Genomic DNA, 18,308 nt, shown 5'->3' on the forward strand with positions numbered 1-18,308 from the left:
GGCACGTGGAGTATGAAGATGAACCAGCCACCACTGAAGTAGGCTACAAAGGAAGCACTGACATCAGGGAAGATCCTGTTTTTAATTCAGGGAAAGCAGGTGGAGGAAACACTCAAAGTGGGTGGGAGTAAAATGAGGCATTTCCACTTTAGTCACTAACCAAAAATACAGAGCTAGGGTATAATAAGACAAAAACTATTAATGTCTAAGTGTCCCAAGAATTTTGATAGTGAGACTTAGTGGGTTAAAGAATATAAAACACAACTTTTCTAGTATGTAAATATAAATTTTTACAAAAAAGAAGAAGCAGTCTCAAGAGTAAAGGCAATATAATCTTTGCAACTGAAGTTCAATCAATCTTATAGGAGAACTTACCTTGGGAAAAATAAAATTATTCAACTCCATGATAACAGGATACAAACTAATCATAAATCCTACAAGAAAACCCATTATCCTCAACATGTCACACTGTTTATATTATTATTTTAAGAAAGCTGGTTGTTAAAATTTTTTACCTTTTACCCTTATCTAAGTAATAATAAAACATAAAGGATAATTCAATGTATTGCATTGTCAAAGTTCACTGTTTCCCACTATCTAAAATTCTAGCTATTATAAACTTAAGTCTGTTGATCCCAACTTTTATTTTAATCAAGGCTCAATAAAATATTTAGCATTTATAATTTTTACCTCTGCACTAAACAAATGACATACTGTTCCTTTTCTACTTCAAGCATGGGACTCTTTGCAGTCCCCAAGCACACCATGTGAATGTCATCTATTTGTCCTTTGTTGGTTCATATCCTGTCTTGAATACTTGCCTGCCCACCACTCATTCACTTTGCACAGACAGCTCAAGTATCCTCTGTCTTATGTACAGGTAACTACTATAACACTTAAAACTCTACATTCTTTCAATAAGTATTTAATTTTTGTCTTTCTGTGGTAGACTATGGAACTTAAGAGCAAACACTGTGTAGTCATCTTTGTAACCTCGGCACCTAGTACACGGTAACCTGCATGTAGTAAGATCTCAGGTATTTTTCTGAATAACTGAATCAGTGTTATCCTTGCTGCTTATCATCCAGGAAACACTAGGCAATTACACAGTAGGCAGAGCAGAATCTTCAGGAGAGATAAAAGGATTTCCTATTAGAAACTATTAGGAAATTACTTTTAATCTTATTAGTTGTGATGATTATGGTTCAATAGGAAAAAATATTTTTATTATTAGATACACATATTAAAGTACTTAGTGAAATGCCATAATACATATGAAATTTATTTTAAATTCTGCAACAACAAAGTAGATGATGTAATATGACAAATGACTATTGTTAAACTGGTTATGTGTATATCCTAGTCTATTCCAACACTTAAAATGTAACTGGCAAGATGACAAAAATATATTAAGAATCTAGAAATTAATGTGATTACCTTTAGGTAAATCAGTAAGAAGTAATATAATACTCTAATATGAGAGGATATGACATACTTAAAAAAGTATAACATAGTATAATTTAAAAGTAACCCAAAATGTTTTATACTGGGATAAACAAGAAATATCATTCTAAACTATTTATGGGAGATAGAAAGGAGTTCTCTTATTTGGAAATAAATTGTTCATATTTAAGAAAGTAAATTTCAAATACTGCATGAGCCAAAACTGTGATCAATTATTTATTACATTTAAAGAAAATAAATCTTTCTTTACATATCTTCTTGAACATTTCTTGTTATACATATAAAGCCAATGTGTCCCTGATATAAATTAATATAAATAATCTTAGTATTACAAAAAATAACATTTATAATTTACGATCACTTCAGAAATATAGAATCTTATGTTAATCTTGTAATAACTATGGATACTTTTAAAGAAGTTAATAAAAAGACACCTTCCATCCTTTCACCCTTACATAGGATTCTTCTACAGAAAGACAGATTGTCCTAAGAAGAAAATAAAAATTGTCACTGATCCTTCTTACAAGTACGGGACCAAATTCTTGTTAATTACCCATACTTATGTTACAAATAAAGAATTATTCCTTCATTCTATACTTTCCTTTGCCAACAACTAACCCAAGAAACAACACTCTGGGTCATTAACATGTTAATTTAAAATATTTTTCCAACCCATCTATATGTATGTATTTTAATAGAATATAGAAAGATAAAATACCTTAGAGTCAAGAAGGATTATTTTTTAATTTGGTTAATCTGTCTTTGACAATTTTTTCCAGAAGAGACTGGGCAATATCTTCTTTTGTTTATTTTCAATATCCAATTAATGTTTTTAGTTGTTTTATTTTTTGTAAGTAAAAATAACATTACATATCCAATGGAATATATCACTTATTTCCTTTTCTTTATGCTCACCTTCCAAGCATAAACAAAGCTGGACACTTTCCTACACTTTTAGGAAATTGGTCACTCTCAGTCTTGTGAGTTGTTTTGTTATTAAGAGGTTTACAAGTGTTGAGAATGTGATTCCAAGACAGATTCATTTCTTCTTGCTTCAGTGACATTTCTATGCACCTTAAAGACAATGATAACGTGCAAAATGAAGAGCACTACTGCATATATTGTGTCCATGGCTCCAGAAACTTATAGGAAACTACAAGTAATCTGTGTACTTGTGTGCACTTTCTTCTTATTTCTTCTTTGGCTAAATCAAATAGCCAGTGACTGCTAGAGTCATAAGCAAAACTGTCAGTGTTACAAATGTGTGTCCTGAAAGTTAAAGAAAATGTTAGAATCAAAATAATTTTATTTACTGGTGATAAACATAAAATTTTTAGCTAGTATGTGATAAACCATGAAGAAGAATTAATTGGTTAATTTAGGATGTCAAACAAACACAAAATTAGTAAGTTACAGAGTATGGACAACCTCAGCCAGGGTAGAGTTATAGTTTAGTATGGCCAACTAAAATGTGACACTTAAGTTCTTGGTTTTTGAGAGTAACTGGTCAAGGTAAAATCAATTAAGATACTTCCAGATTAAAAGTTAATGAAAACCCCTTGACTACTGTAAGTGAAAAAAAAGAAATATTTTGTCAAAGAAAACACCTAGAAAGTTTTATAGATACATTTACATAGTTATTTTTGTGTAATAACTTTGTGTGACAACATAAAAGAGATATAAGGTTCATAAGTAGGACTTATAAAAGTTACCTTCCACCAAATTTTAACATTTCTTAAAAACTGGAGACTCTAAAAGCCATCGAGCAAAAAGAATAAACAAATACAATATAAGCCAATCATCTAATGATGCAAATAGTCATAACGAAGGTATTCTTACTTATAAGCTTTAATGTATCAATATTCTAGGTTTCCTCAAATATTTATGGCATTGTTAGCATCTAATTGTTACAATAAACTAAATGTAAAACTGGGGATGAAATGATGAGCTTATTGCTGAAGAGTCAAGAACTGATGACATGTCATGTTAATGAGAGATTCAATATGTTAGTCATTCATTAGAAAAACAAAAATAGTTATGACAATATAGTGGTTTAAGCCCCTGTTATCCTTGAATAGCCCCAGATAAATCCTGAGCCAACAGTATTGATGGACATTTGGAAATATACAGAAATGGGATTTTTATAGAACTATATACCTTTCATAATTTACCACAAGGTCATACTTCTGAGGCATTACCAGTCTCATTTAAATTATGAAATGTAACATTTTGTGTTTTGTTGTTTTCCTGAGGGTAGTAGGAGCTGAAGAGTAGAAAAAGAAAACACTAATTGAATTATATAATTTTAATTTGAATCTAAAAGCAATACCGGCAGGTGCTTATAATCACATCCTTTTTATAAACTAGAATGTACCATACAAACCCAACACTTCTATAATAGATAAATCCTTCCATAGGCAAACACAAAGAATCACCAAGTGAAGGTACATAATCACTTCCAACTTCATTAACTCTTTCCCTTATCCTCATTAAGATTAAAACTTAATTAAATTGATATGAAATCAGGAAGATAACCAGGAATGTATAAAAAGTTAGCTCTTATTCTCAACAGTTTTTATTCCTCAAATAAGGCAAGTGGAGTGTTTTTAAAGAACACACACACAAAAAGGCAAATTGCTTGTTAGAGGGTTTTGCCTGAATTTCCTCTTATTCAGAAATAAAGGAATTAGGTCTAATATAAGACCCCCATAAAATTAATATTCCATCCTATGTTTCAGCACTTTTCATACTATTAAAAATATCACAGTCAATTATTTCGCCAAAGTATATAAAGAAACTGATGATAGCCAAGAGCTAGCATCCTGTAAACTCATTGCTTTCCACCCCTCTCACCTTCAGAGCCCCAAAGCACAGAAGGTAAACTGATAATGCTCTAATCCAGACGGAGAGCTGGGACAAATGCAAGGAAGAACATGAGGTGGGTAGTTTACTTTTTTCTGGAGTAGTTTTGCTGGGACATCTGCACAACTCATCTTACATGACTTAGACCTCTGTTCATTTTTGCCAGGCTCTAAATTGTATTTCTTTTTAAGTTTTTGAAAAATCTGAATAGAAAGTTATATTTTATTATATTTGCTATTATAACATCTAGATTACTTGATTAACAAACAGTAAAAACTACTTTAAAAACTCCAGGACCAAAAAAGTCAAATATTTTTACTAAAATACTGAACCATTTAGTGATTTAAAGAACATTCACATACTTTAGCTTATAATAGGCTTAAATGATATTGTTAAGGAGAAAGAGTTATATAGAGCAGAAAGTACATAGCTCACAGCACCCAAAGATTTAAAATAGGCAATTTAGTAACAGCATTAAAATACAGTTTTTCTTTTCTTTTTTGCTCTATTATGCACTTATTAATTTCATAATCATTTTAAAATTATAATTTAAAGAAATATTTAAATACAAACAAACATTTTCTGCACTTTACTATTATGAGAAAAAGGCAATTTAAAACTTATAGGCACTCAAAACTTATAAATACATACATTATACATAATTTTTATTTATTTTTTACCAGTAAGAAGAGCTTTATTTTGTTTTCTTCTCTTTGTTTATTATATTTATTGGGGTGAAAATGTAGGCATTAGGGAAGTGTAGAAATAACTCGAGTTTATATAAACTCCACAATTCGTTTTCTTGACAATAAAATGTACAAGAAAACAGAAGAGGGTCAGTTTAAATAATCCTCTGTTTGTCTACAGAATGTAAGAGCCAACCACGACAATATACTTAATATATAAATTTTAATGCAGATTAGATGTTTCAAACAATACTGATATTTTTCCTGTGTGTTTCTCTTTTACCATCTGAAGGCTTATCACATGACAAACACTGTTCTAACCTCTTTACAGGTAGCAACTCATTTGATCCTTACCACCATCCCAGAAGGCAGGTTTTCTACGTCCCCCATGTTATAAATGAGAAAACTGAGTCCTACAGAGGTTAAGTTGGTCGCAGTGACATGGCACATAAGCAGCTGACAGTTGGAACCAAGCAGTCATATTATAAAGCCTGTCCTGCTAACTACTGGGCTGTTTCTGGCTAGACTGGCAGGTATCAAGAAACACAACCCAGAAAAAGGCCAAATTACTCACAATTTAACAGTAGGTTAGAGGTTGGCTTTTCCTAGATTTCTTTGTTTCTGTATAGCACACCTATGCTACCATAAATTATTCTAAGGAAAAGGTAAAGTGAGGCAAAGGTAAATAGATTGCAAAGTGAGACTTTGGTTTTCAAATAATTTTCCTTTGAAATATTGTTAATGTCCTTGAGTATATTGAGAAATTTTAAAAAGAGTCTGTTCATCAAGCATAGTAATTATAGACAAAAGAAATAAAGGTATTTATTTCTTGTCATATCATTTTTTGACAATATCAGGTCAAAAATACAATTAAGCTAAGAAAATGATCTATTTGTGATAAGGTATCAAGTTTTATTGGAGAGAAGTTAAGAACAAATGTTTTAGGTCATCACAATTTCTGCTCACCCTGATTTTCCACGGTCCCAGAAAATTTTGCCTAAAATTATGATACCAGTTATTGAGGTAACAGCAACAATTCCTTGAGGGAGAAAAATTTGGTAACATAGTTAATACAAACATAAGCAATTATATAGACTGTAATTTTGCAATGACAAACATACTGTTTATGAAGCAAGTTAAGAAAACATAGAAGAGCTTGCTTCAGCAGCACATATACTAAAACTAGAATGATACAAAGAAGATTAGCATGGGCCCTGTGCAAGGATTTTGTAATTTTGCCCTGGGGTAATATACAGTGTAATTTTGCAAATTTGCAAAGCATTCCACATTTTAAAAAATATAGAGAGAAGACAGAAGTTATATTTTGCATATGGCTTCCTTGTGTTAAAAGTTTGAGAGTAAAAATTCTACATTATTTATCCTCTATCCTGTTTTCTTTGAAAAATGAAATACAGTACTAAAAATAAAGTATCATAATGATCAAATAAAATTTAATTGACAGGTTAAGAAGGTTATAAAGTGTTTTAACCCCACTATGCTTAATTCTAAATGCTTCCATCCTTCATATATGTATTTCATCCTCACTCTACCCTCCAATGTCCTTGAAGTCTACTCTTTTGATCTGTAGTACATAGGAAATTAGAGATGATACCAGAAAAGCAAACAGAACCTAATGTGCCTAATAAGTGCATTTGGTTCCAAATCAGCAATATATAGTTATCACCCAATTGCATTACTATATGGGCACATGATTTAAAAAACAGCTGTTTACATCACAATTAAGTTTTTACAGTACTTCATCCAATCAATTTTTTTAACTTATGCTCTAGGATTATAACATTAGCTTGAGACAACAATATTCATAAAATAAATCGTGGTTCTACAAAATTTTTTAGTTTTGTTTATTCATTATGTCCCATTCATCCCATTTTCAATTTAAATGCCAAACAAAGACAGAAATTTAAAAGTGATCTAAAATAGCTAGATCTATTTTAGCCAGAGAAATAAAAGTCTAGTTCTAGAATACTAATCAGTACATATAAGTAATTCTAGAAGAAAGTGTGTGCAGGTTAATGGTTTAACTGGAAACCAAAGCAAAATACAAAAATTTGATGGACAAATCTATATAATGACTGCTTTTATAAATTATTATTTTTATTATTTAAGGATTTTTATTAGAAATGCATCTCTTAGATGAATTAATTTTCTTTTTTTTAATATTAAATTTTATTTAGTTACTTTTCAAGTACATTTTTTTTTTATCTATTTCTCCCATCCCACCCCACCCCCCCACCCGGTCTCCCCCCTCCCTCCCATTCCCCCCCCCCCCGCCCCAGTCCTCATCTCTGTGTCTTTCATACTTGTTCCTCAAAATCCCTCCCCCTTTTTCCCCTTAAGTTCCTTTCCCTCTCCCCTCTGGTTGCTGCCCACTTGTTCTTTTATAAATTATTAAGAGTACTATCTCACAAATTAGAAAGAAGAAAAAAACTTTAAGGTATAAAGGCAATAATAGTTCATGATGTCAAAATCCACTTGGTATCTATGGAAAAGCATCCCAAAGGTGAATCAATATCAATTTAATATTTATTAAACTTGGGATAGGTGAAACTATGGATTATGAATAAAATTATTATTGTGATCCCAATATTCCTAGTCATTAACTGAAGAGCTCTGAGGAAGAAAAATTATATACTTTAAAAAATGATTTTCTCCAAGAAAACGGAGTATTTTAGTAATGTTCCCTGATGTAGAACTATTTTTGCATACTGCTTAAAATGCCGCAGAGCAGTTTGCCACCTACTACCTCATCTGATCATCTCCAGTAACTAGCATAGTGCTTGGAAAATAGTAGAAGGTATTTAGTAAATATTTATTAAATCATATCATATGACTTTTTTTTTTGCAGATGAGAAAATATATAAAAAATCTTTATTTTAGATACACCCAAGTCAGAATTCTACCTACGAGATCTGTTGTTAATTAAATGATGCTTATCTCCTTTTCTGAGGAAAAATGGGTTCACCAAGTTACTTCCAAAGGTCTCACATATATCGAATAAAGTAGAAATGTATTCATATGCTCTAAAATATAAGAAAGCTGTGGATAGGCTTTGTTTTTCCTTATAAGCTTATTAGTGTAACAGATAAAGAGAATGAGGTGTGTGGATAAGTAAAATCACACTGGAAAGGGACTTTTGCAGAAGAAAAAAGGATGTACTTGGGTAAACCTTAAATTTTCTGATCTGTAAGTCAGGATTCAATACCATTTTCTTAGCAACAACTGCAGTACCCTTTAAGTATCTTGCTATTATCAATGGATTTTCTAGGCTTTGGTATTTCTTCAAAAGTTTTAAAAATATTCTATTTATTTATTTTTAGAAAGAGGAAGAGAGAAACATTGATGTGAGAGAGAAATATCAATCAGTTCCTTCTGCATGTGCCCCCAAGGGGGATTGAACTCAAAAACCAGGCATGTGCCCTGACCAGGAACCAGACCAGTGACCCTTCAATTTGCAGAACAATGCCCATCCAACTGAGCCATACCAGTCAGGGCTTCAATTTTTTTTTAATGAAAAAAAATCTATACACTTCCTTTTCCAGAATAAAAAGGTCACTGGAAAATTACACGATTATCTGATTTTTTAACTCTAAATAACAAGTAGATAGTTAAGTCACTTTATAATGGGATTTAAGCATGTCATTCATAGACAGGTATTAAGACACAGTGAAGACCCCATATCAACAAATTATACATTTAAATCACCACCAATAATTCAAGATGCTTGAAAATACACTTCGGCGTGGGCTAATACATGCCATATTTAGGTAGACATATAAAGCAGTAAATATGCATATAATATTTAAAGGATATCAAAAAGTATTTTGATATTTTACTGAATATTCTAATATTTTTATTTGTATTTATTTATTTTTAGAGAGAGGGGAAAAGGGAGAAAAAGGGAGAGAAACATCAGTGTGTGGTTGCCTGTCACACACCCCCTACTGGGGACTTTGCTTGCAACCCAGGCATGTGCCTGACTGGTAATTGAATTGGTGACCTTTCAGTTCTCAGGTTGGCACTCAGTCCACTGAGCCACACCAATTTTTAAATACTCTTTCAATTGACGTATTAATTCCAAAAAGAGACTTAAAAATGTCACAATACAGATTTTAAACAATGACAGGGGTAATACTTGTAAAGAATAAGGAATAACTTAATTGTCAAATCTGAATTGTGCAGCTCTTGTCCTGCCACTAGGACCAGAATCTTTCTATCCTTTCAAGTATTTAGTGCTAGAAAAACTAGTCATTGGCCTCCACTTAAGTACTTAGTCGGTATGTGACCTTGAGCAAAGTATAAATCTTACAAAAGCAGAGTTCTCTCAGCTAAAAAATGGGACACAGCTATATTATAAAATTAATAAAGTGTCTAAAATATTTTAAAATTTCCATGAGAGCAATAATGAAAAAAGTGAGAAACTCTAATATAGAACCAGCAGAAGGATATCTTTAAAACCCACCATAGAGATTTCATTTCTTGAGATTAGTCAGTCTCTCTTTCTTAGCAGAATTAAACAGACAAAAAATTTGTATACTTTCTCAGTCATAATATTAACTGTAATTCAGTTACATTGCAGTATAGTCAACAAAATACATTTCCTTGAGGTAGAGTTTGCTTATCTTTAAATTGAAAAAAGTGACCTAATTTACAAAATAAATTGAAGAAATAAAGAGGTCCAGTCACGATGGCAGCATGGGTAAATATGGTCCTAAAATTCTCTCATAATAACATCAGAATTACAAACTACAAGATAATAATCACTCAGAACTCCCTGAAACCTAGCTGAATAGAAGTTGTGCAACTAGGGATTGAAAGAAGAAGCAACATTAATACTGGCAGAGGGGGAAAAGACTCAGAAGGGGCTAATCCCACACCTATATGTGATGGTTAAAAATTGTGAGGGGTATCTGGGCTGCTGAGGGCCCTCGCTGAGGAGCCAGGGGTCCTAGCCCCTCGTTAGGTCCTCCAGCCCAGGTTTCCAGTGCTAGGAAAAGAAGTCCTGATTACACTTCTGGCTGTAAAAAACAAATACAAAAGCAAACAAACAAAGACAAGCTATTTACCATATATAGAGTCAAAACACTGGTTATAAAGATCCCCAATGAACTTAGAAGAGTAGATACACTTAGTAAGAACTTTAACAAAGATATAGAAAACATAAAAATAAAGAAAGAAAACAGTAAAAAAAAAAACCCAGAAATGAAGAATACATTACAGGGAATAAACTGTGGAGTAGATGAAGCAGAGCATCAAATAAGATTTAGAACATAAGGAAGCAGAAAATACCCAATAAGAATAACAAGAAGAAAAAATAATTCAAAACATAAGGATAGCACAAGGAGCCTCTGAGATAACTTCAAGCATACCAACATTCATATCTGGAAGGAGAAAAGAGAGCAATAATTGAAAACTTATTGGAAAAAATAACAACAGAAAACTTCCCTAACCTGATGAATGAAATAGACACATAAATCCAGGAAATACAAAGAGTCTCAAACAAGATAAACCCAAAAAAGGCCACACCAAGAGGCATTATAATTAAAATGCCAGGGGTTAAAGATAAAGAGTAAAGCTTAAAAGCAGCAAGAGAAGGTGAGTAACAATTGGTATTTTAATTATGATGCATCTGGGTGTGGCTCTTCACCCTGGAATACTAAGCAGCAGAAAGAAAGAAAAAAAGAAGGAACTCCTACTCTCTGTGAGAGTATAGACAGAACTGGAGACTATTATGCTTAGTGAGATAAGCCAATCAGTGAAAGACAAATACCATATGATCTCACCTATAAGTGGAGCCTAGTCAACAAAACAAGCAAGCAAAATATAACGAGAGACATTGAAATAAAGAACAAACTGACAGTAACTAAAGGGGAGAAGGATAATGAGTAAAAATAGGGGAATGTCCATCAAGGAACATGTATAAAGGACACATGAACAAAGTCAAAGGGGGTAGGTTCAAGGGTGGGAGGTCAGGATGGGTGAGGCAGGAGGCCAAGGTGGGGTGAAAATGGAAACAACTGTATGTGAACAACAATAAAAAATGTAAAAATAAATAAATAAATAAATAAATAAATAAATAAATAAATAAAATAAAATAAAATGCCAAGGGTTAAAGACAAGAGAGAATCTTAAAAACAGCAAGAGAAAAGCAGTTATCTATAAGGGAGATCCTATAAGACTGTGAGGTGATTTATCAACAGAAACTTTGCAGGCCAGAGGGGATTACCAAGCAATATTCAAAATGATGAAAAGTAAGGACCTACAACCAAGATTACCTAGAAAAAAAATAATTTAGAACTGAAGAACAGATAAAGAGCTCCTCAGACTATAAAAGAAAAACTAGTTCATCACCACTAAACCAGTATTACAAGAAATGTTAAAGGGTCTTCTTTAAGAAGAAGAAAAGATTAAGATATTATAATGCAATGGCAATAAATGTATGTCTATCAACAATCACTCTAAATTAAAGTGGATTAAATGCTCCAATCAAAAACATATGATGGCTGAATGGAAAACAAAATAAGCACATTATATATGCTGTCTACAAAAGACATGCCCAGATTGAAAGACACACACAGACTAAATGTAAAGGAATGGAAAAAGATATTTCATCAAAGTAGAAATAAACAAATAAAAAGCTCAAGTAGCAATAGTTATACCAGAGAAAACAGGCTTTAAAACAAAGGCTATATAACAAGAGACAGAGAAGGACCCAGTAATTCCACTTCTGGATATTTATCCAAAGAAACCCAAAACACTAAATCGAAAAGACATATACATCCACATTTATATTACAGCGTTTTTAAAATAGGGAAGTTATGAATGCAACCTAAGTGTTTTTAACTTGATGAATGACTAAAGAAAAAGTTGTACATATATACAATGAAACATGACTCACACATAAAAAGAATGAAATCTTGCCATCTACAACAACATGGATCGACCTATAGGGTATTGTGCTGAGTGAAATAATTCGGACAAAGGAATATAAATTCCATATGATTTTAATTATATGTAGAATTTAAAAAATGGATTAGCAAGCAGAACAGAAACAGACTCATAGATACAGAGAACATTTTGAAGGTTGCCAGATGGAAGGAGAATTGGCAGAATGGATCAAAAAGGTGACGAGATTAATAAATACAAATTGGCATTTACAGAATAGCCATGGGGACATAAAGTACAACATAGAAAATATAGTCAATAAATTATAATAATTATGTATGATGTCAGGTGGGTACAAGATTTATCTAGGTGATCATTTACTTAGTTACATAATGTCTAATCACTTGGTTGGACAGTGAAATTAATATAACATTGTATGTCAATTGTAATTGAAAAATAAAAAATATTTATTAAAATAACAAATTACCATTCTAAAAATGAAATGAAGATAATTTTCAGGTTTATGTTTTACAAGTATAGGATCACAAAGAAAAATATTGTCATATGTCTGATTTAAGAGGGAAGGAGTTCTTTATTTTGGGCATAAGCTAAAATAACAGCTAACACTGAGGAAAGCTAACTGGGAAATCACATAGTATATACTTCAAGAACTTCAGAGAAAATAGGAGTTCCAGCCCAGATGGAGGCATAGTAGAAACCCCTAGCTTCCTTGCACAACCAAAAGAATGATAATGACCAATCTAAAAACAATAAACAACTAGAAGTGCCAGAAAATCAAACTGCATGTAACTCTTGGCAACCAAAGAGTTAAAGAAACATCCACCCAGACAAATAGGAGGGGTGGAGATGGAGACAGCAGGAAGTAAAGGGGACAAGTAGCAAGGTGGTGGACCATATGGGCAAGGCAGGGCTGGCTGGACAGGAAACTAAATTCTCAAAGCTACCTGTAAACTACTGTGAGGGCTGCCATAGTGGAAGAAACTCCCAGTCTCACACAAGAGTTCCTTGGAAAGTGGGGCTAGAGCAGAGCAAGCAGCATTATTTCCCTTCTGATTCCTCCCCCAAAAACAGCACCAAAATACAGCAAAGAGAGTTGCCCTACCCCAGTGAATACCTAAGGCCCTGCCCTCTTGCAACAAGTGAGCTGAGACAAAGAAATATGGCCTAAATTAGAGAACAGATCAGAACTCCAGAAAAAGAGCTAAGCAATGAGGAGATAGACAACCTATCTGACTCTGAGTTCAAAACACTGCTAATCTGTGTGAGCACACAGAACTGATTTAGCTCAGTCACAAAATGAAGAAAGAAATGAAGGCTACTCAAAGTGAAATAAAGCAAAATATACAGGGAACCAACATTGAAGAGAAGGAAATCAGGACTCACATCAATGATTTGGAAAAAAAGAAATAAATAAACACCCAACTGAAACAGAATGAAGAAAAAAGAATTCCAAAAAATGAGAAGAGGCTTAGGAACCTCTGGAACAACTTTAAGCACTCTAACATCAGAAACATAGGCATGCCAGAAGGAGAAAAACAACAGTAAGACATTGAAAACTTATTTAAACAAATAATGAAGGAAAATGTTACCAATCTGGCAAAGGAAATAGATTCCCAGGAAGTCCAGGAAACTCTGAGAGTTCCAAAGAACTTGGACCAAGGAGGAACATACCAAGGCACATCATCATTAAGCTACCCAACATTAAATGTAAAGAAAGCATCTTAAAAGCAGCAAAAGGCAAGGAGAGAGTTACCTACAAAGGAGTGCCCATAAGACAATCAGCTGATTTCTCAAAGGAAACCTTACAGTCAAGAAGGGGCTGGAAAGAAGTATGCAAAGTCATGAAAGGCAAAAATCTACATCCAAGATTACTCTATCCAGCAAAGCTATCATTGAGAATGGAAGGGCAGATAAAGTACTTCTCAGATAAGGTCAAGTTAAAGATCATCATCATCAAGCCCTTATTATTTGAAATATTAAAGCGACTTACCCAAGAAAAAGAAAATTATCAAAAATATAAACAGTAAAATGACAACAAACTTACAATTACCAATGACTGAACCTAAAAAACAAAAACAAAAACTAAGAAACAACTAGAACAGAAACAGAACCAGAGAAGTGACGATCACATGGAACATTTTCAGTGGGGAGGTGGAGGGGAAGAATAGGGATGAAAGGTACAGGGAATAAGAAACAGAAATGGTAGGCATAACAAAGGGAGGGGTTAAGAATAGTGTAGGAAATAGAGAAGTCAAAGAACTTATATGTACAACCCATGGACATAAACTAAGAAGGGGGAATGTTGGAAGGTTGGGGATGCAGAGCAGAGGGATGATAAAGGGTAGACAGAAATTGGGAAAACTGTAATAGCATAATCAATAAAATATACATTAAAAAAGAATTTCAGAGAAAGTAATAAGCACTTCAAATCTTTATTGATCACCACTGAGCATATAAGAAAAAGTTCATCTACAAACTTATAGCTGTTTTCAACATTAAATCATGAGATTTTCATCTATAATACATTTATTTCTATTTAAAATATAGAATAAAATTGAATTCCAACTCTGAATCTTTCAAAACAAATCTTTTAGCTTAGGGAAGGTTTATTCAAAATATAAAAAAATTATAAAATTTTTTAAATTTATTTTCATTGTTATTCAAGTACAGTTTTCTGTCTTTTACTCCCATCCCAGCCCACCCTTTCAGTGCTCCCCACCTCCTTCCTATTTCCACCCTCCTTAGTTTTTGTCCATGTGACCTTTATACTTGTTCCTATAAACCATTCCCCTTTTCCCCTGAAATTCCCTCCCCTCTCCCCTCTGGTCACTGTCAGCCTGTTCTCTACTTCAGTGTCTTTGGTTATATTTTGCTTGCTTATTTGTTTTGTTGTTTAGGTTCCTGTTAAAGGTGAGATCGTATGGTATTTGTTTAAATAATAAAAAAATACCTGTTTTCAGCTTTATAGTCCTCTGGCTAATTTATACATGTAAAACACAGGAGACTCTAGATTATAAGAACATAAATTTAAAATATACACTTTTTTATGTGTATGTTCAATTGGATGCTACTTACCAATATGCAAATTTAACTGTATTGCTTCTTATTAAACATTTCTCTTACCATTTTTTATAGAAGTTAATGTATAACATCAAATAATATATTTATAGACAAAAAATGAACTGGAACAAATGCGAGAAGAAATTGCCACACAGATATATGGTTTTAGTCTCATGCCTAAATCAACAGAATATTTCTTTTTACATTTTAATCATCTTTAAAATTTTTAATAACAAATCTTTATCTAATATTCTTTTTTTATTGTTGTTCAGTTACAGTTGTCCCTTCTTTTCCCCATTGCTCACCCCTATCCTGTTCACCACTACTCCCAGGGTCAATCCCCCTCTATTGTTTGTGCCCATGAATCCTCTATTCATGTTCTTTTTCTTGCTCCTTCCCCTTCTTTCCCCATTACTCCCTTCCTCTTCCCCTGTGGTTACTGTTAGTTTGTTCTTTATTTCCAAGTCTCTGGTTCTATTTTGCTCATTTGTTTGTTTGGTTGATTATGTTCCATTTACACGTGAGATCATATGGTATGTCTTTCACCACCTGCCTTATTTCACTTAGTATAATGCTCTGTAGGTCCATCCATGCTGTCACAAAAGGTATGAGTTCCTTTTCTCTTTCTGCTGCATAGTATTCCATTGTGTAGATGTTATTTTTTAAAAAAATAACTTTGCTTTCGATCATTGACAAGGAAAGGAAAAGAAAGAAAATGAATTAAAGGTAGCACTCTTTATTTCATTTGGGCATAAGACGGAAGTCTAGAGATGGTCAAGAAGCAGTTTCTGTTTAATTATAAAATATTTGAGGACAGAAACTGTATTAGTAATGGTCTCTTTCTTGTGTTTCTTCAGTCCCTAGAGTGATTAATTGACATAATAGGCATGCAATAGTACTTGATTGATTGGCCCAATGATTTGAAATTGTCCTAAAACTGCCTTGGATCAAGAACATGGTTGGACTATTCTGACAGGTGTGAAGTGATATCTCATTGTGGTTTTAATTTACATCTCTCTGACAGTTAGTGATGAACATCTTTTCATATGTCTATGGGCCATCTGTATGTCCTCCTTGGAGAACTGTCTATTCAGATCCTTTGCCCATTTTTTCATTGGGTTGTTTGTATTCCTGGTGTTGAGTAGTATGAGTTCTTTCTGTATTTTGGAGATTAAACCCTTGTCTGATGTATCATTGGCAAATATATTCTCTCATATAATCAGTTCTTTTTTTATTTCGATGGTGATTTCTTTAGTCATGCAGAAGCTCTTTAGTTTGATGTAGTCTCATTTGTTTATTTTTTTCCTTTATTCTCTTTGCCCTAGAAGATATATCAGCAAAAATATTGCTATGTGGGTTATCCAAAATTTTACTGCTTATGTGTTCCTTTAGGACTTTTATGATGTCAAGACTTATATTTAAATCTTTTAACCACTTTGAGTTCATTCTGGTGTAAGGCCATCATTAATAAACTAATAAACAATAAGTTCTGGTGAAGATCAGAGAAAAGGGAACCCTAGTGCACTGTTGGTGGAAATTAGGACTGGTACAGGTATTGTGGAAAACAGTATAGAATATTTCTTAAAAAACTAAAAATGGAACTGCCTTTTGACCAAATGATTCCACTGCTGGGAATATACCCTAAGAAGTCTGAATCACTAACCAAAAAGAACTTAGGCACCCCTATGTTTACAGTGGTGCTATTTTTAATAGTCAAGTGCTTGAAAAAACCTAAGTGACCATCTGTAAATGAGTGGATCAAAAAATGTGGTACATATACACAGCGGAATACTACGCAGCAGAAAGAAAGAAGGAACTCCTATCTTTTGCAACAGCATGGGTGGATCTGGAGAATATTATACTCAATGAAATAGGCCAGTAGGTAAAAGACAAATAAATACCATATGATCTTACCTATAAGAGAAATCTAATAAACAAAATAAACTGACAAACAAAATAGAACCACAGGCATGGAACACACTGAAAGTCACTAGGGATGTGGGGAGTGGGGAGGGGGATAATGGTGTAAAGAAGGGGAAAGGACCCAGGGGTGTCCAAACTTCTGGCATTTAGTCACCACACTGGAAGAAGAGTTGTATTGGGGCACACATTAAATACATTGACACACATAATCACAGAAAAACTCATAATGTTTTAAGTAAATTTACAATTTATGTTGGGCCACATTCATAGCCATGCTGGGCTGCATGTGGCCTGCAGACCATAGGTTGGACACCTGATAGACAGAGAACATGTATGAATGGACAACAGTGTGGGAATTGAATGTGGGAACAGCAGGTGGGATGGGCAAAAGAAGGCAAAGGGGAAAAATTGGGACAAATGTAATAGAACAACAACAAAAAATGATTTTAAAAAAAGATAATCATCGGTAATACCTAGGAACATACCTAGAACCTAATGGTATCCACAAAACACAACGATAAAATATATTTACCTGTCTTCTTTTTGGCAAACTTAAATACTGCATTTTAATAGCATTCCTAAGACAGTTAAAAGACAATATTCTCCTCCAGGAACACAGATTGTACATACAATAGCGATAGTAATTTCTTTTAACTGGCCAATAGTTACACTTACCCAATATAATGTTGCTAACCCCTAAAGAAGAAAAAAAAAGAAAAATAAAATTACAAAAATTAAAAGCTTTTAAGTAATGGATGTGCAGTCAATTTAACATATGTATAAACTGCACTAGAAAGTTCAAAGGTAACTCAAATTTTTATAATTAAAAAATTATAAATTTAAGAAAATAATTACATATTATGAATAATCAAAGAACATACACACTAGTGCCTATGTCTATTCGATGAGTTAACATTATAAACATAAAATATAATAGAGTTATTGAATACTAAAACAAACACTATGTAAATCTGTTTATATGACTTAATGGCAAGAAAGAAATCTTAAAGCTTAAATGGTAACTGCTGATCCAGTCCTCTGATAAAGAAACTATCAGAAATTGAAGTCTCTTTCGGCACTCTATCAAAACTTAAATTACCTATCACCTTATTATTTATACCTTTCAATGACTATGAGTGAGGCATCGCAAAAATAACTTTACTGTCAGATAATAGATATTTGTAATAATAAATACGCTGCTCTCTTTAGGGATGAACAAATTTGCTTGAAGTACCATTGAGAACAGGCAATATATATAGCAGAAAAATGTTCAATTTAAAGTCAGAAAATATGTGTTTACACCTAATTTTTCTCTGTTGACTATGCATTACATATGATTAAGGTTACTCTCTAAGCCTCTAAAATAAATCTTCAGCTATAAAATCAAAC

The 18,308-nt window shown here is 32.8% G+C and overlaps 1 protein-coding gene and 1 non-coding gene across 5 annotated transcripts in view; one reads left to right on the top strand and one right to left on the bottom strand.

Moving 5' to 3' along the window:
- Window positions 1-1,711: 1,711 nt before the first annotated feature.
- CD55 (CD55 molecule (Cromer blood group)) overlaps window positions 1,712-18,308 on the bottom strand; it is a 45,561-nt gene continuing 28,964 nt past the window's right edge. Inside the window, exons 7-10 of one of the 4 annotated variants that reach the window (XM_037155401.2) lie at window positions 17,595-17,615; window positions 5,979-6,051; window positions 3,622-3,727; window positions 1,712-2,733 (exon numbers count right to left, since the gene is read on the bottom strand). In XM_037155401.2, the coding sequence (XP_037011296.2) occupies window positions 3,643-3,727; window positions 5,979-6,051; window positions 17,595-17,615 (179 nt within the window). In that variant the 3' untranslated portion in view covers window positions 1,712-2,733; window positions 3,622-3,642. Of the gene's footprint in view, window positions 2,734-3,621; window positions 3,728-5,978; window positions 6,052-14,007; window positions 17,616-18,308 lie in introns of those variants that run through there. The other 3 variants (XR_005083955.2, XM_037155402.2, XM_037155400.2) reach the window with 3 other exon arrangements.
- On the top strand, window positions 6,169-6,272 carry LOC119056862 (U6 spliceosomal RNA). Its single transcript, XR_005083964.1, has one exon. It is a non-coding gene; the product is annotated as a U6 spliceosomal RNA (small nuclear RNA).

The sequence above is a fragment of the Artibeus jamaicensis genome, unplaced genomic scaffold (genome assembly GCF_021234435.1).
Source record: "Artibeus jamaicensis isolate MK-2021 breed Jamaican fruit bat unplaced genomic scaffold, CSHL_Jam_final contig_475, whole genome shotgun sequence".
Lineage (NCBI taxonomy): Eukaryota > Metazoa > Chordata > Mammalia > Chiroptera > Phyllostomidae > Artibeus > Artibeus jamaicensis.